The sequence below is a fragment of the Papio anubis genome, chromosome 7 (assembly GCF_008728515.1).
Source record: "Papio anubis isolate 15944 chromosome 7, Panubis1.0, whole genome shotgun sequence".
In the NCBI taxonomy this organism is placed as follows: Eukaryota; Metazoa; Chordata; class Mammalia; order Primates; family Cercopithecidae; genus Papio; species Papio anubis.
Window position 1 is genome coordinate 6877045 of NC_044982.1, and position 18728 is coordinate 6895772.

The 18728-nt window shown below is 54.5% G+C and overlaps 1 protein-coding gene across 2 annotated transcripts in view; it reads right to left on the reverse strand.

The window, feature by feature from the left end:
• Window positions 1-18728, reverse strand: part of HHIPL1 (HHIP like 1) — a 37589-nt gene that overhangs the window by 1213 nt on the left and 17648 nt on the right. Inside the window, exons 6-9 of one of the 2 annotated variants that reach the window (XM_009212243.4) lie at window positions 18003-18148; window positions 12778-12859; window positions 8861-8943; window positions 941-6649 (exon numbers count right to left, since the gene is read on the reverse strand). In XM_009212243.4, coding sequence (XP_009210507.4) covers window positions 6114-6649; window positions 8861-8943; window positions 12778-12859; window positions 18003-18148 — 847 coding nt within the window. In that variant the 3' untranslated portion in view covers window positions 941-6113. Of the gene's footprint in view, window positions 1-940; window positions 6650-8860; window positions 8944-12777; window positions 12860-18002; window positions 18149-18728 lie in introns of those variants that run through there. The other variant, XM_021941553.2, reaches the window with a different exon arrangement.

Here is an 18728-nt window from a genome sequence, read left to right on the forward strand (position 1 = left end):
AAGGCCCTTTTCCTGGGTGGGCAGCCCTGTCAGCCACCAGCAGGAGGCGCTGCCTGGAAGACGTGGCCAACCACCTGCTCCTTCACTGGAGGGTCTGGAGTAAGCTATTCAGTGTGGCAGCCATTGGCCACATGTGGCTATCCGGTACTTGAAATGTGGCTAGTCCAATTGAGATGTGCTATGTGTAAGATACACACCAGATCTCATAGATTAATACAAAAAAAGAATGGAAAAAAAGGTCACCGGGCACAGTGGCTCACAACTGTAATCCCAGCACTTTGAGAGGTGGAGGCAATAGCTCTCTTGAGAACAGTAGTTCAAGACCAGCCTGGGCAACATAGGGAGACCCCCTTCTCTAAAAAAATGAAAAAAAAAAAAAACTGGCTCGACATGGTGGCATATGCCTGTGGTCTCAGCTACTCAGGAGGCTGAGGTGGAGGGATCATTTGAGCCTGGGAGTTTGAGGCTTCAGTGAGCAGTGATGGGACCACTGCACTCCAGCCTGGGTGACAGAGCCAGACCCTGTCCCAAAAAAAAAAGTCATTGATCTATGGGTCACCTATTAAAATGATAATATTTTGAATATGTTGAGTTAAATAAAATACATTATTAAAATTAATTTTACCTGTTTTATTTATTTATTTATTTATTTATTTTTGAGACGGAGTCTTGCTCTGTGCCCCAGGCTGGAGTGCAGTGGCGCGATCTCGGCTCACTGCAAGCTCCGCCCCCCCGGGTTCACGCCATTCTCCTGCCTCAGCCTCCCAAGTAGCTGGGACTACAGGCGCCCACCACCTCGCCCGGCTAATTTTCTTGTATTTTTAGTAGAGACGGGGTTTCACCGTGTTAGCCAGGATGGTCTCGATCTCCTGACCTCGTGATCCGCCCGTCTCGGCCTCCCAAAGTGCTGGGATTACAGGCTTGAGCCACCGCGCCCGGCCCTGTTTTACTTTTTTAACATGGCTACTAGCAGATTTTAAATTACCTGTTTGGCTCACATTATGTTTCTATTGAATAGCACCAGTATGGACAATGACTATGGCCCCTAGAACAGGAGCATTAGCATTACCCAGGAGCTTCTAGAACGGCAAATTGTCAACCAAGACTGAGTCAAAAACTCTGAGAGACAGGACCCAGCAACCTGTGTTTTAAGCAGCCCTGTAGAACTTGATTCTTCTCAAGCTTGAAAACCACCAGTGTAGATGACACCATACCGGGAGTGGTTTCCCAGCAGGAATTGTTGGGAGAGATGCAGGCATAAGAGGTGGCTCTGTATTGACTGCCTTTACGTGGGTGGCCTGGCAGGGTGGAGGTGCAGTATCGCAGGGAAGGAGAAGGATCTGGCTCTGGGAGAATGGGCCTTGGTGCAAACCTGCCTCTAAAGTCCTGGGGACCACTTACATAATGCCCTAAGAATCTGTCCCTTCATCTGGAAAACAGGGGCAGTGATATTGAGGGTGTCTCATGGAGCTGTTGTCAAGATTAAATGAGCTGACACACCTGACGTAGCTGGCGTGTAATAAGTGCTCAGTAAAAGCTAGTTGTCAGTGGGGGAGGAGGGGAGAGGGGACAGATGCCGCACAAGAAGACTTGGGTTCTACATGTTAGGCTGAAAGAGCTCTTTCTCCTGCTACTGTGTTTCTTCCCAGGTCATTCTGATGCTGGTCCTTCACGTGGCATGCCCCTCCTCACTCTGTTGTAGACAGTTGGCTACTGCCAGCATGGATGCCACCAGCCTCGGATTGAGCTTTCTGTCCAGGAAGCAACCTGGAGTGTACGTGCCACGCACATCTGCAATGCTACCTCATTTTTCATCCAATAATCCTTCTGGTGACCTCTGTTTTGCAATGAGACTCAGGCACAGAGCCAGGACTGGAACCCGGTTTCCAGCTTCCTTGAACCTCCCAAACATGTCTAAGGTATAAACATGGGGACCCTTGGCTCAGTCTAGGGCCTGGGGTGTTGTAACCTCTGGCTGATGCCTTGAACACAGTCCTGGACACTGGGCCACCCCTGCAGCATTGACCCTGAAGCTCCAGAATTAAGCTGTGTGGCACTGGGCAGGGCAGCCCCTCTCTGGGAATCTGACCCTGGCTATTGACTAGAGGTTGGATTAGAGGGGGTAAGGGTGAAGGCTGTGCCCAGACCAGCCCCATCCCCAGAGGCCCTAGAGGACTTTAAGGCAAGATCGGAGTCCCTGGGGACAGAGTCACTTCTGAATGTTCCCTCAGTGGCCAGCTGTAGGTGGTGGAGTGAAAGAAGCACTGGACAGGGAGCCAGCTCTGCCCTTCTCTGAACTTGTGTCCCAGTGGGGTGGGGGTGACTTTCAATGCCCAGCAGGAAGGCCCACAGCAGGGTCCCAGAGCTGGACTGCCTGGGCTCAAATTCAAATTTTGGCTGTGTGATATTTGGTAAGTGACAAATGCCCTGGGACTCGGCTTCCATGTGAGTAAACGTGCATTAATATGAGGATTACACGAGTGAATGGTATGTTAAACTTTCAGAGCAGTGCGTGGCATGCAGTAAGCGCTCAGCAGAGGTCAGCTGTTGTAGAAAGTAAAAGTTCCTCTTCCAAGTTTCCCTTCTTGTTAAAGAATAAATCATAAGCATTAGAAATAAGTTTCTAAGAACAGAAAACCAAACACCACATGTCCTCACTCATAGGTGGAAATTGAACAATGAGAACACTTTGACACAGGAAGGGGAACATCACACACCCAGGCCTGTTTTGCGGTGGGGGGATGGGAGAGGGATAGCATTAGGAGATATATCTAATGTAAATGACGAGTTAATGGGTGCAGCACACCAATATGGCATATGTATACATATGTAACAAACCTGCACGTTGTGCACATGTACTCTAGAACTTAAAGTATAATAAAAAAGAAAAAATAATAATAGTTTATTTTAAAGACGAACTTCCTTCAAGCCTCCTTGCTTTATGCTAATAACTCTTTGTTAAGCCCTATCCTATATAACTGTTAGACATGCTCACAGGCACATAGTACATTCTACATCCTTGTATTTTAACCAAAATATCTGTGATAGACATGCTTGCAGGCATGTCCCAGCTCGCACCCTAGGCCCCTTCCTTATTTGGGAATATTATTACTTTTCTAAGTCCTTTCTTAAGCAACTTCCTCTTTTCCTTTATCCTTCCATTACTTTTACCTATTTAGAAAAGTTTTAAACAGCCAATCGGGTTTTAGTTTAGATTGTGCGGTCTGGCTCAAGCCAATGGACACAGGACACAGTAGCAGGGACAAACTGCGTAAGGGCTAAACATTGCTTCCCTCCTTTGTTCAGGTGTGCTTTTGCCATTGTTCCATCTGTGATGAGCACTCTTTCTGCAGAAAGTAAAATTGCCTTGTTGAGAGAATTAAATTTATGTTCTAGTGCTATTTCTTTCCAGCACTGGGGAACAAGTATTTACATATAACAGCTGTCCACTCTTATTACTACTTAGGGCAGGAGTCCCCAAACCCTGGGCCAAGGACCAGTACTGATGGGCAGCCTATTAGGAACCAGGCCACACAGCAGGAGGTGAGCGGCAGTGGGGGAGGGTAGTGTGGGGAGCGAGCATTCCCACCTGAGCTCTGCCTCCTGTCAGATCAGCAGCAGCATTAGATCCGCATAGGAACATGAACCCTACTGTGAACTGTGCATGCGAGGGATCTAGGCTGTGGACTCCTTATGAGAATCTAATGCCTGATGATCTGAGGTGGGACATTTGGTCCCAAAACCATCCCCCCAACCCCCATCCATGGCAAAATTGTCTTACATGAAACCTGTCCCTGATGCCAAAAAGGTTGGGGACCACTGACCTGGGGACCATGGAGTCAGTCCCCAGGAGTCAGGCGACAGCCTAGCCCAGGCCTAGTTTGGGGCCTGAGAGGTGATGAGTTGGAGGTTGGGGAGGGAGCACACCTGGACTGGAGGACTCACGGCCAAAGCCCAAACTGCCCAGAGAAGTATTGGAGGGCCTGAGGCCATACCCAGAGCTCCCTTTGCCAACCCTCCTAATCCATCTCTGAGCAAAACAGCTTCTGGAGCCAGGCGAGCAGGGCCCTGGTTTGGCCACATTCTTGAGGGCCTCAAGGCTTGCTGCACCTTCCCTGGCCTCCAGTCTCAGCGTGGCTTCATCTGGCAACAGGCCTGGGACACTCAGCCTCCCTGAGCTCGCTTCCCCATCTGCACAGTGAGGAATTCAGCCGGGATGGCCACTAATGGCCTGCTATCTCCTGACACCCCTGCATCAGAGTTCAGAACTCCCTTGCATCCCGGGAAGACGCCCACTCAACCACCCCTAGGCTGCTGGAGGCCTGAGAGGAGCAGGAGGCCAGCAGCAGGGCCACATGCCAGGCAAGAGGAGCCCCCAGGTATCCCCAACAGCTGCTTCCCAGCCAGGCTGGCACCCCCACACCAGGCAGGAGCCCCAGCACACCCCTCTCTGCAGGCATAGTGGAGATGGGGCAGTGGTCAGGGTGCGGGGGCTCTAGACTAAGCTGCTGTATTCAAACTTGGCTTCTCCCTTCCCTGGCTTGGTGCCCTAACTAAGATATCTAACTGCTGTGCGCCTCAGTTTCCCCTTCTGTAAAGCACTGAGTATGAGGAGTACAAGAGAGTGACCCTAAAGCTTTCTGCTGCAGCCCAGGATCCTATACTAGCAGCTAGGAGACCCTGCCAGACTCGTGCCTGACCCATGTGCCTGCCCGGCCACCCCTGGTGCCAGTTCCCAGAACTTGGCACAGCATCACTACCTCCCCAAAGCCTTCCCCGCCGGCTGGGTTTGGGTGCCCCACCCAGACCTCTTCCAACCCCCGACATGGGCCACGTCCTGTCCTCACTGCCTGCTGACTCATCAGCTTACCCACCCCCACCCATGCTCCTGTCCGAGGCTGAGCATAGTCACACTTAGTGCCCCTCTGCGGCCTGGCACAGAGCCAGGGCCGAGCATCCCTGGAGCAAAGGAGCTTCCACCTGTGATGCAGGTGGGAGGCGGCAGGCCTCACCCTTTCTCCCGGTTCCCACCCTGGCTCCCACGCAGGCGCAGGTCAGAGAGGAGGCAGGAGAGTGGTGTGGAAACAGCCACATGGTTGGCATAGCCCTGGGTGAAAAAGTGTCAGTAGTCTCACGGAACCCCCAGCCTGGTCAGCCCCGAGGTAGCGCTGGAGGAATCAGGTCTCCTGGGTTTACACTGAGCAGGGACGGGGATGGAAAGGACAGAGGTAGCCCCAGAGCCCAAACACAGCTTTGAAAGTAGTGGAGGCCCACCCACTCACTGGAGGGTCAGGGTGAAAGCTCTGCCCAGCTAGTGTGGGTGGCTCCTGCCCCGAGAGCAAGAGAGAATCAGGCCTCGGGGTTGGAGGAGGCTGGCGCCATCCCAGGAGCACCCGCAAGGGCTGGGTATGCTGCTGAGTGGCTTCTCCAGCACACGGCCTTGGAGGTCATCCAGTCCTCCCAGCCACCCTCCCTGAGCGGGTGCTGGCTCCTCCACGCAGCCTGTCCCTCCAGTGGGGCCCCAGGCCTCCAGAAGGCTTTCCCTTCCCCACTGGGTGCCTTCCGGTTCTCTCCAGCGCCTCTGACTGCGGGGGTTAAGGGGCGGGGGCAGGCACCAGGCCGTGCTCTCTGGGCCACATTCCTCAGGCCACCCTCCGGATGTTCTGGCACCTTCCATACCAGCTGTGGGCAGGACAAGCCTGGTTTCCCCCACAGTCTGAGGGGACAAGCCCTCAGTCTGCCAGCTGTGCCTCTGTTAGCAAAGCCAGGGGCCATGTCCATCCTCGAAGCCTGGCTGCCCTTCCTCCTCAGGGTCCCATAGCAGGCTGTGCTCCTGCTGGTGTCTGGAACGCTTGGAGGTAAGAAAGGAACTCCTCCGGCCCAGGATGGACCATGCACACCCACAGCCCACACCCCCGCCAACACACACTCCTGCCTTGGGTCTGCGGAGGACACACATGCACTGCAGCGCCTCACGCAGGTGCCCAGGACAGCACACACCCGCACCCCCTTCACCCTAGAAAGCGTGTGCACCCGCCGCGGGCACACAGGGCGGAGCGGCCGCTGCCAGGCTTCCCCGCTGGCGGGATGGCCTGGGGGCAGCGGCGTGTTGCCTACAGGTCGGGGTTCTGGTGGCTGCACACGACGCCCGCATCCTCGTCGTGCTCGCAGTTATGGGTGCCCACGCCGTTGTGCTGGCACTCCAGCAGGTTGCGCTCCCAGCCCGCGCAACGCACATTGTCCAGCAGAATGGGCAGCGAGCCGCCCTGGCCGAACTCGGCGCTCTTGACAGCGCGCACGGCGTAGGCAAACCCCAGCTGGCGACACACGACGGCGGCGCCGTTGATGTTCCAGGAGTCGTCGCACACGGTGCCCCAGCGTCCGCCCACGAACACCTCCACGCGCCCGCTGCCGGAGCTCAGGCCCGCGGGCCGTACCAGGCGCACGTCACCATCCCGGAACGCCCGGTTCGCCGAGTTCAGCCGCCCCCGCCGGCGCCCGCCGCCCCTCCGGCTCCCTGGCTGCTGGGTGGGCCGCGCTGGCCGCGGGGTGGGAGGGGACGGAGCGACCGTGGGGCGCCTGCGGCGGGGCGCCCGCGTGGGCGCCCGCGCTGTAGGCCGCGCGGTGCTCCGTGTCTTCGGGATGAACTCTGCGCAGAGGAAGAGTATGCCATCAGCGGGATCCAGGAGCCCCTGTCCAGCCCTGCTGCCCACCCTTTGCTGCCCTACAACCTGTGCGGAGAGGGCGGACTCAGGGAAGGATGTCCTGGGTCTGCCCTGCACTCACACCCAGAAGATGGGATGCCACCTGTGCTCCCAGTGGTGCTTCCCAGGTCACCTGGACCCAGCAAGATGCCAACCTGGACTCAAGCGCCAGGGGGTTTTCCAGTCATGCAGCAAACACTTGTAACTGCTTTGTGCCAGTCTGCTGTTGCTGTGTGTCCCTACCCCAAGCCTGGCCTTCCTAGGAGTCCCCAGGTTGGGCGGGGGAGCCAGCCCCTGGCACTTCAGAACTCAGGAAGGCAATGGAAAGGAAGGAGTGTCTGGGAAGTCTTCTAAGAGCAAGTCACCGTTTCTTCTTCCAGGCCTTGGTTGTGAGGGTGAAGAAGCTGAGGCCCACAGACGGGTAAAAATTGCTGCAGGTCTATGGTGGCCAGTGGCCAGCAGGCTGGGAATGGGACGCACACAGGGATCCCTGGGGTCAGGGTAAATCTCTCCTCCTCACTCCCAAGGTTGGCACCTTGTCACAGCGGGTACGATGGGGGTGCTCTGGTTGTCTGGCTGGGGAACAAGACAGAGCCCCTATACCCCACCACAGAGCCTGCGTGCAGTCAGTGCTAGGGAGCTGAAGCAGGTGATTCCCTTTGTCCCTGCAGAATGCGGGGACACGCTTGGCCCAGGTCACCCACAGGAATAGACCTCAATCTCCACTTTGCTGTGCCCAGCCCTACTCCACATCGGTGCAGTGCCAGGCACTGGGCCCTGCCATGTGTGACAGCCCAAGACTGTTCAGTTACCATGGGGAGGGTCCTGGGACCACCGGGCCAGACCTCTTTAATCCGGCCCCACCTCAGCCAGTCCCACTTTGAAAACCACTGAGAGGGAGCTGAGAAAGGGCTTCTCAGCACAAGGCCAAGCACAGGCCAGGGCCTGGAGCACCGTGACATGGGCAAGGTGCTCCCTGTCCCTGCACCCTGGCCCCTGGCCCACACCTTCCTATTCTTTTCAGACTCCAGGAACCCCTACCCCCCACCCCAGTCTCCACTGTGGCTCTCGCTGTTGCCTCTGCCTGCACTGCCACCCCCGTCAGTCGCAATCCCTGGGACAGTAGATGACCTCCCTCTCTGGTCCCAGCCAGAACACCCCCTCGGTGCTGACTCCCCCACGGTGGCTCCGGCCCCCCCCGTGCAACCAGTAACTAACAAAAGTGCCAGAAACTGCTGAATGAATAAATGGAAAACTCACCAAGCCCTGAAACCAACTGAGACCAGAACTCACTTCCAAAATCACTGAGCTCAGACCCTTCCCCTTCTACCCCGGGTACCTCTTCTGCCCAGGTGCCTAGCCTCCCTCTCTCCTTGCCCTCCCCACCCCCACACACACCCAGTCTGCCAATGGGTGGCCTGCTGAGCCCACTTGGCCTGCTGAAATATTTTCCTTGGCCCACAGAGTGATTTTTAAAATTCTGAACTAGTTGCTAACACTTTGAATTGGGAGGTTGTACCTAACAGGCTTAGAAGGCGAGGACTGCAGTGTCTCACCATGTGCTGTATCCCCAGGGCAGGGCACGTGTCCATGGTGAATGAGTGGATGGGGGGATTTTCTGCTTCTCTGAAGAACTGGAAGACCTGGCAACACGGGGTCTTTGTTCCCATGTAACTTGGCCCAGGGGAACAGCCCCAACTTGGGGCATCCCCTTCCCCCTAGCCCCAGGCCCCATGGGCAGTCATTTGTGGTGGCCCTGCTCTGCCATCTCTCCTCATCAGGCTTGTCAATAATCTATGAAGGCCCAGCCCACATGCCAACCCCTCCCACAAATAACTCTTCCAGTCTCCCTCGCTTACACACAGATACATCCTCTTTCTCTGTCCCTCCCAAGAACTCAGAGCATACCTTGCCTGGCACTAGCTATTTCTCTCTTGGTTTAAAGAATTGTGACCAATCAAGCAAGACCCAGTTCAGTAAAAGTCCCATCCACCTTACCACCATGTCTAATGTGTGCCAGGCACAGTGCTAGGCACAGGGGCTGAAGAGGGACATCTAGGTCCAGCTGGTAAGACCCGCGTCTGGCTGGAAAGGCAGCCGTTGTGGGCTGCAGGATCTCTCCCCCCACCCTCAGTGTCCCTCTGGCAGGCACTTACTTTCTTTGGGCACAAAGGGGATGAGGCGGCTTCTGATCTTCACCTGAGCAGGCTGGATCTGACACTTGCCAGGTGGTGCCCGCCTGCCAATGACACACAGGAGGTTATCAGTCTCACCCTGGGAACCCATCCTGAGGATGCCCCGTGCCATTGCCTTTCCCCTGCAGTGAGGCAGGCGTGAACAGCAACGATAGTAACAGGCGGCCATTTACCATGCACCTACTGTGTGGCCTGTGGCATCCCTGCCCACTCCATGCCCCCAGGATTCTAGGAGCTCCAGGGCATAAATCCCCTATAACAGCCCACTGGCTGCATGCTCAGCCTCTGCCAGAATAGCACCGGGGCTGGAGGCTTACTGTTTCCCAAGACACTTCTAATCCAGAGCATGGACTCTGTCCTCAGGGTGTGAACAAATGCCAGTCTCTGTCCTCCCCCAGCCTGCCATCAGATTCCTGAAATGCAGCCTGATTCCTGCCCGCCACCCTCTCCCACCAGCTCCACAGCCTTTGAGGTGGGTCTCTCTCAGACCCTCTGGTTCCTGGATTTCTGATGATGCAGAATCTGAGAGATTCCTCTGCTTGGAACCATCTAAAGGACGGGGCAGGGGTGAGGAAAGCAAGCCTGGGGCCTGGAGGCAGAGCTGAGGGATTTGGGGCCTTGGCATGTGGGGTTTGAGAGAGCAGGGAGACAAAAGAGTCAGAGGAGAGTGCCAGGGCTAGGAATTGGGTCTCCTTTGACATTTTTGAGGGCACAGTAGGAAATGGAATTCCGTTTTAATTAGTTTTTGGCCGTCGATCTGTGATTCTTTGGGAATGACCCCATTCCAGGACAGACCCACGTGGGCCCACGACTTCAATAGGATTCCAGTGGAAAGGCCAAGGGGTGAATTAGCCACGTGACACGGAGTGGCCTCCAGACAGGCTTGGCCGAAGAGGGACACAAAAGAGGGACAAGGGTCTTTGTCCCCAGAGGCTGCAGAAACACAACCAAGCACACACGCTTCTCAAAGCTGCAGGCAAAGCGAGGGTTTTTCTTGCTCTGACCTCCAGAGAACATCCACACACTTTAGACAGACCCAGTGGGGCTTTTGTGCCTTAAGGAAATTGCATTAAAAGTCTTTGTTATGCAAAAGGGTAGGATGTCCACCCCAAAACACCACAGTGGTTATGTGTGGGTAATAATAGATGACCTGACCCTACCTCCTCCACTCCCCATTTATTTCATTTTCCAAATGTTCTATAATGGGACCTCTGTGTAATACGTGTGGGTGCAAAGAAACAGTTATTCCGAGCCAGGAGAATGAAGGGAGGAGAAGGGTCAGGGCAGGAGGGAGGAATCTCGCCCTCTTCTGGCTCCTAACACAAGACTGCGAGCAAGAGAACTCCCTAAGTCTTGCTGGGTCCCTCCGTATGACATGGGGACAACAAGCCAATAGGGAAACGGTGTTGGAAAAACCAAAGATGATGGATCTAAGGCAACATCTGGCATGAATTAGGCACTCGTTTGGTATATGTAACATTTCCTCAGAGAAGCATTCTTTTCTGAAAATTGGCAATAACCTAAAATTCCGAGGAATAAGTTATAGTGACTCAGCAGAAAATCACACAGCTATTAGAAATGTTTTTTTTTTGAGGGTGATGTTTGCAACATTTAGACAAAATGGGCATACATGAAGGAAAAAGAACCAAGTCTGCGTGTGATCCAAATACCACCATATAAATCCTGGCACTGCATAGATAACGATGGTCAGGACCTCATGGAAATGAGAAGGAAGGGATGGTAGGAGGAAGTGATTATGTTTTATCTGATAAAAAGTCATGTCAATAATTTACGTGTGCTTTTAAAACAAACAAGCAAAAAAAAAAAAAGTCTGTAAACAAGGAAAGTGAGAAGCTGCCACAAACAGGGCAAGCTAAGGAGATGCAACCACTAAAGGTAATATGGGATCCTGGGACAGGAAAAGGGCATTGGAGAACAACTAGAAACATCCTTTGAAAAAGAGTGTGGAGGCCGGGCTGGGTGGCCTGCCTGTAATCCCAGCATCTTTGGGAGCTGAGACGCATGGATCATCAGAGATCAGACCATCCTGGCTAACACCGTGGAAACCCCGCCTCTACTAAAAAAAATACAAAAAACTAGCTGGCGAGGTGGCGGGTACCTGTAGTCCCAGCTACTCGGGAGGCTGGAGGCAGGAGAATGGCGTGAAACCTGGGAGGCATGGAGCTTGCAGTGCAGCTGAGATCCCGCCACTGCACCCAGCCCGGTTACAGAGCTGCAGACTGGGCTTCAAAAAAAAGAAAAAAAGAAAAGAAAAAAGAGTGGAGTCCAGGTGTGAGCCTCACACTGCAATCCCAGCACTTTGGGAGGCTGAGGGGGCCGACTTGAGGTCAGGAGTTCAAGGCCAGCCTGGCCAACATGGCGAAACCCCAGCTCTACTAAAAATACAAAAATTAGCCAGGCGTGGTGGCAGGCATCTGTAGTCCCAGCTACTCGGGAGGCTGAGGCAGGAGAATCACTTGAACCCGGGAGGCGGAGGTTGCAATATGCTGGGATTACAGGTGTGAGACACTGAGCCCAGTGCAAAATATTTTAAGCACAATAAGTATTTTAGAATTTTTCTTTTTGTAAAAGTAATTAATTTTTTTAGAGACAAGGTCTCCCTCTGTTGCCCAGGCTGGACTTGAGCTCCTCCCATCTGCCTCCCAAGAACATGAAACACGCCAGCTTGTTTCAGGATTTCCCAAACGTGGCATGTCTCAAAGTTCAGGATAAGTAAACACAATGGGGACTCCTAAGGTCTGCCAAATATGTGGATTCTTGGAGTGCAACCTCAGGCCTTGTGTTAGAGATAAGCACAAGCCATGTCCGCACCGGGTGTTGAAGGGACGTTCGGACTCCTATGGAAACCAGCAGAGATGTGAAAATCTAAGGGCTGAGAAGCAGCTTAGAAAGCTGATCACTCATTTATTCATCAAGCATTCCTGGGTCCCTGCTCCATGCCATTTTCAGTGTCTGGGCGGCCTCTGCAGAGTGAAGAGATACAGGCTTGGCCCTGAGACTCCCAGAGCAGCTGGGAGATAGTCAGTCGTGTAGCCCAGAGACTACAAGTCTGAGTGAGGAGAGCTGAGGAAGGGCTGGACAGGGGCCTGGAGGGCAAAGTGGGTTGGGGAAGGTACTTGAAGAGGGTGAGGTTAAGGCACACAGCCGAGGGGTTAAGGCAGGGCTCTGGAGCCAGCGGCCTGGGCCCAACCATGGCTCTGGGCCCGGGGCCCGTGACTTTGTATCTTTGTGCTCATTTCCACCACTGTAAAATGAGCGGCTGAGAGTTTCATAAGCTGCACACGGAAGGAGTTGGGACATGGCCTGGCATGGCACTTCTGGCCTTACAGCTAGAAGGGAAGCCGGGGAGATGGAGCTGGCGAAGGGAACCCCAGTGTATTTTCCCCAGTGGAAGACAGACAACAGGAGGATAGACAGGCATGGGGCGGGGACACACAGGGATCAGGGTGTCATCTGGGAGGCATCGCAGAGGCAAATTGGGGGCTGGGTTGTGGGAATGCAGGGGCAGCCCAGGAAGTGAGGGATGAGGGGCCTGCTAGACAGGAGGAAGACGCAGGGAGGGCGGGCCAGGCAAGAAAGCCGAGTGAAGCCTCCGCCCTCGGCCCCAGTCACCTCTCCAGCTCCCTCCTATCCTAACAGACCTGTGCTTTGAGGCGTGCAGACCCGTGTCTGAATCCTGGGTCTGCCCCTTGCCGGAGGAACTGAGGCGAATCACGTCCCTCTCTGGACCTCAGGGTTCTTGTCTGAAAATGGGGATTAATACTGCCCACCTGAGGGCAAGGTGGAGGGGACAAGCCAATGGAGCTAGGAGGCCTGACAGACAGTAGGAGCTCCCTGTCCTGGAGGCCGGGACTCACCTGGACGGGTCAATTATTTTGTAGATAACCCCACGTGGAGCTGTGGCACTCGGCTCCCCTGTCGACATGAAGTACAGCTCCCCTTTGAACAGAACGAAGTGACCAGTGAGACCCCCACCTGGAATACTGTCCCAGCCAGCCCCGCCTCACTACCCCGCTCCCCGCAGGCTTGGAAATCGAGCCCAACCCCAGCTAGCCATCATGTGAGGCATCCCAGCTCAGTCTAGCTGTCCAGTCCCCAGAAAGGGAAACTGAGGCTAGGTGAGGCGTTGGGTTGTGCCCAAGGGCCCCTGGAGCCTGGTCTCCCGGGTGTCAGGCGCTCTGCCTGGACCCAGCCAGGCTCAGACCTCCACTCTTGCCTTTTCCCGGTGACCCAGCACCACCCCTGTCACCTACCTGGGTTTCATGCCCAGACCCACACATCTCTGGGCACACACGAGGGGGCTACAGCCCAGCTCCCCAACTGACTGCTTCTGGGGGACCCGAAGGCACGTGTGGCTCTCTGAGCCTCAGCTTCCTCATCTCTAAAATGGGCAGGCCTCACTGGGCTGTTATAAGGATTGAAGAGCGCAGAGCGTGGGCCTAATCAGCATTAGCTAGCTATGATTGCGGTCGTCATCTGGGATTTGGGCCCTGCCAGGTCCTCGAGGCCAGGGTGTCTCTCTACTGACAGCGAGGACCTCCCAGGCAGGAGCAGAGTACATGGCTGGGAGTGTAGGTCCTAGCCCCTCTGCTTGGCCCCCTGTGATCTCCAGCAGCTGTGTGATGGCCCCATTCTGAGCCTCAACTTCTCCCTGTCTCAGAGCTGCGCTGAAAATGTAACCGTTAGAGTTCTGCGTCCCTGGTGCTGAGGACTGTCTCAGGGAATGTAGGTTCTCCCTGCTCCTCCCACTCCAATCCTCCCTCCCAACCCCTGCTGCCAGGGGTATCTATGTCCTGAAAACAGGCTGCATTATTCCTACATCACAGCTGAGAAAAAAAAAAAAAAGGGGGGCTCAGAGAAGTCAAGTGACTTGTCCTAAGTCACACAGCTAGTGAATGGTTAAGCCAGGACCAGAACTCAGGAAAGTCTGCTGCTCCAGCCCCACACCAATATCGGATGCGTGGTGGCTGGGAGCCCAGACACGAGCCACACATGACTCATCCTGAGGGTTCAGCCATGCTAATACCTCTGTCCTTGTAAAAGGATAGCAGAGAGCTCAGCTGGGCTGGGAGTAGGGAGGGAGGTTTCCCCGCAGAGAGGCTGAGACAGACAGCTTGGTAACAGGTTGGAGAAAAGCATATCCCTGGGGACAGGTGCAGTCAGGGAGGGCTGCATGGGGGTGGGGTCTGAGAAGCAAGGCACAGGAAACTCGGGAAATGCAAAGGGAAGGCACTTGAGGGTTAACTTGTGACACCTGGGTAGACCCAGCTATGATGGGGCTGGGGGATGAGGCAAGCAGTACACTGAGTGGTCAAAGGCCCCGACCCCCAAACCCAGGGGCACCAGCCCCACTGGGGAGGTCGGGAGAGGGGCTGTAGGCCCACATGGTGATGATGCAGCCTGCAGCAGTGGGAGTCCCTGGGTGAGACGTCCCTGTTGGGAAGTCCATGGCCACAGCCCTAAATTGTTCAGACAGCCTTGGGCCGTCCACTTACCTCTGGGCCTCTTTCTGGAGTGAGCCACCAGGAGCAGCCCTGGTCTCCTCTGTTTCAACCCCCTGAGGAACTCCCTGGTTCATCTTGCCAACCAACCTTAAGGCCCCCCTCTGGGAGGTGTCCAGGGGCCAGGTGGGGCATGGTGCCCCTCCTCCATAACCAGGCGTTCATAGTCAGCCACAGTTTCCCCACTGGTAAAATGACAAGGCTGGACCACGCAGACTGCAAGGCCCTTTCCAGCCATGATCTGCTGGGAGCTGTAGCCCCCAACCCTCTGCACACACAGGGAGCCCCCGCGGGTGCTGCCAAGCCCGCCCAGGGCTGCTGTTGAGACTCAGAAAACAATGCTTCAAAATGAAGGCCTCAGAACTGCCTCCAAAGCAAAAGTTTTTCTCTGACCTTCTCCTGTCCTCCTGTCTCTCAGTCCTATTCTCCCCTGAGGTGCCATAGAAACTAGAGTCTCTCTTTCCCACGGCAGATAATAGAAACCAGCACACATTTCCCCCAAAGCCAGTCATAGAACCTAAAAATATTATTGTAACTCTCCCCTAACCTTTCTGTATAAAACTGGCCATAAAGAAATTATCTGAGACCAGGCATGGTGGCTCACGCCTGTAATCCCAGCACTTTGGAAGGCCAAGGCGTGCAGATCACTTGAGGTCAGCAGTTCAAGAACAGCCTGGCCAACATGGCCCGAAACCCCATCTCTACTAAAAATACGAAAATTAGCCAGGCATGGTGGTGCACACCTCTAGTCCTAGCTACTCAGGAGGCTGAGGTATGAGAATCGCTTGAACCTGGGAGGCAGAGGCTGCAGCGAACCAAGATCACACCACTGCACTCCAGCCTAGGCGATAGATCGAGACCCTGTCTCAAAAACAAACAAACAAACAAAACCCCCACAACAACAACAACAACAACAACAACAGCAACAACAAAGAAATTATCTGGGTCAGATATGGTGGCTCATGCCTGTAATCCCAGCACTTTGAGGCCGAGGCAGGGGATCACTTGAGCCCAGGAGTTCCACATCTGCCTAGGCAACACAGCAAGACCCCATCTCTACAGACTATTTAAAAAATAGCCAGGCATAGTTACATGAGCCTGTAGTGCCAGCTACTTGGGAGGCTGAGGCAGAAGGATTGCCCAGGAGTCTGAGGCTGCAGTGAGCCATGATGGTGCCACCGCATTCCTGCCTGGATGACAGAGCAAGACTCTGCCTCTAAAATAAAGGAGGAGGAGATGATCTGACCTGTTTGACCCATTTGCAGGTCATCAGACTCCCACTCCAGAGAGAGCCCCATAGCCAGAAGGAAGGAATGCAAGCGCAGAGAGGCCAAGAAGAATCCAGACACACAGGCTGTGCTGGCTCTCCCACTCAATCAGCATGAGCTCAGGCCCTTTTTGTCCGATCACATTTCTACACAGCTGCCCATACTTTGTTGCACCTGAGCAAAAAAATGGACAATTTCTCGGCTGGGTGTGGTGGCTCACAGCACTTTGAGGTCACCTGAGGTCAGAAATTCGAGACCAGGCTAGCCAACATGGTGAAACTCCGTCTCTACTAAAAAAATACAAAAATTAGCCAGGTGTGGTGGCGCACGCCAGTAATCCCAGCTACTCGGGAGGCGGAGGTATGAGAATCGCTTGAACCTGGGAGGTGGAGGCTGCAGGTTGCAGTGAGCCCAGATTGCACCACTTCACTCCAGCCTGGGCAACAAGAGCGAAGCTCTGTCTTGGGGGTGGGGCGGCGGAGGGGAAGTTCCATGAACTTTCAGAGGGCAAAGGCGACGTTTTCCCTTGGTGGGACACTGAGCCACCTTCCTGGTCTCTGGGGTGTGAACTGTCCCTGGGGCACACTGGGCCAGCAGAGGTACTCATTTTGTAATCTGCAAGTGTTAGAACAATTAGAGAAGCAGCAGCAGGAGCCGGGAGCAGGGGAAAGTTGGTTTGCGTTGGACCCCAGGGCTCCGGGCTCCGTGCCGTCCAGAGGCTGCTGCCAGAACTGTCCCTGGGCCGCCAGTCTCACCGGTGCCTCCTTCTGGTTTTCCACACTCGGGTGTCAGTCAGAGGGCTGAGGAATGGCCTTTTGGAAACTGTACCTTCCTTCCAGGCCCTGCCTCAGTGGGGGAGGGGCACTCCTGCTTCTAAAACACATTAACCCCCTACTGACCAAAAGAAAGGGCTTTCAAGGGCCCAGAGGGCTTAGGAATGGCTGTGGGGGCTGGGGGCTGCCTTTTTGGAAGTTCAGATTCTGACAGTTCAACAAAGGTTTCCCAGACTCAGCCCTCGGGGCTCTGGGCACTGAGCCGGGCAGGGGACACCTCTCCAAAGGCCCCTGGGCGGGCGTTGCCTAGCAACCCCAATAAGCATCCATTAGGGCTCACTGGGGGCCCCTGGGCTTTTGTCCAGGAACAATCCTCGGGCGAAGCACAAAGGCAGGAGGCTGGAGCAGGATCCAGTCTCCACTGGCCCCTCTTCCTCTCCCCTCCCACTCTGTCCCTCGTGTTGAAAACACAAGTGCCTAGATTCAGGATCCACTAACCGACAAGAAGGCTGTGTCCACCTGCTTTGAAATAATTATGTGGCTTCATTTAATGGCCTAAATCCATTTGCCATCAGGAACTCCAGGCCAGGGGAGGTCTCTGGGGTTCTCTGGAGGTCTCTGGAGGTCTCTGGAGGTCTCTGAGGCTCTCTTCCACCACCTGCCTGCATTTCCACCATTCCAGATCCTTCCTGGCCGGCTAACCGGCATGGATGCTTACCCACGTTATTAGTCTAGAACTCACGGCAACCTTACCCAGGGTGAGGTGGGGTAAGAGGAAGAAAGGGGCCACTACTTCCATTTTCCATAGGAACAAAGGGGAGCTCAGAGAGGTGAAGACGCCCGAGGAGGTGTCAGAGGCATATGAACCAGAGCAACTCCATCTTAAATAAGAGCTGGGTAAAATAAGGCTGAAACCTAGTGGGTTGCATTCCCAGACAGTTAAGGCATTCTGTCACAGGATGAGACAGGAGGTCGGCACAAAACACAGACCTTGCTGATAAAACAGTTTGCAGTAAAGAAGCCGGCTAAAACCCACCATGACCAAGACGGCCACAAGAGTGACCTCTGGTCGTCCTCACTGCTACACACCCATGGGCACCGTGACAGTTTACAAATGCCATGGCAACGTCAGGAAGTGACCCTATATGGTCTACAAAGGGGAGGCATGAATCATCCACCCCTTGTTTAGCATATCATCAAGAAATAACCATAAAAGTTGGCAACCAGCAGCCCTTGGGGCTGCTCTGTCTATGGAGTAGCCATTCTTCTATTCCTTTACTTTCACTTTACTCTATGGACTTACCCCCAATTCCTTCTTACGTGAGATCCAAGAACCCTCTCTTGGGCTCTAGATCGGGACCCCTCTTCTATAACAGAGGCACCTGCAAAGTCTGGAGCCCAGGGAACATCTTCCTCCCAGGTGGGAACTAGTTCAGGCCTGTGTGGTCCTTCCCCTACATCAGAGACCAGAAGGACCACAGGATGGAGGACCAGTCCCAGGCATGAGCAACCAGCAAGGAGAGGTCTCAGGAGTGCTCACCGGCCTCATCCTCCCCGAAGGAGATGATGTACGGGTAGTAGTTGTTGATGAGGCCTGGGAACTCACAGGTCTGGCCATGGCCCATGCAGATCTCACTGTAGTGCCACTGGCCTGTCCCTGGGTTCTCGTGGAGGGACATCAGACGCCTGCAATGGAAGATGAACTGTGAGGCCATGCCTGGCATGGCACCCAGGGGAACCTACCCACCCATCCATCCATCCATCCCACCCTCCCTCTCTCCCTCCTTCCCTCCATCCTTCCACCATCCATCTACTCATCCATTCACCCACTAATCCATGCAAGGACCATACAAAATTCACAGAGCCCAGTGTAGAATGAGCATGCAGGGCCACTTGTTCAAAACATATTAAGAATTCAAGATGGTGACCTCAGAGCATGAGATCAAGCGTGAACCTTTCTGAGCATGGGGCCCTGTGTGACTGCACATGTGGTACGTCCATGAAGCTGTCATTGTGTGCAATCTTCACCAAGCACCTACCAGAAACCCACAGGAATGAACAGGACCAGCTTGGTTACTGCCCCCTGAATGCAGTCCAGCCCACTGGATCCTGCAGAGGGAACAGCGCTTTCAAGAGTTCACCGGTTTCAGAACCTGCCAAGGGCTGGAGCTTCAATGTCTTTGGAATATGCTAACCTTGCTCCTTACTCCCATCGCTGATTGTCAATCACCTATTGATACTTCCAGGTCCTGCTTAGAGATGTCCC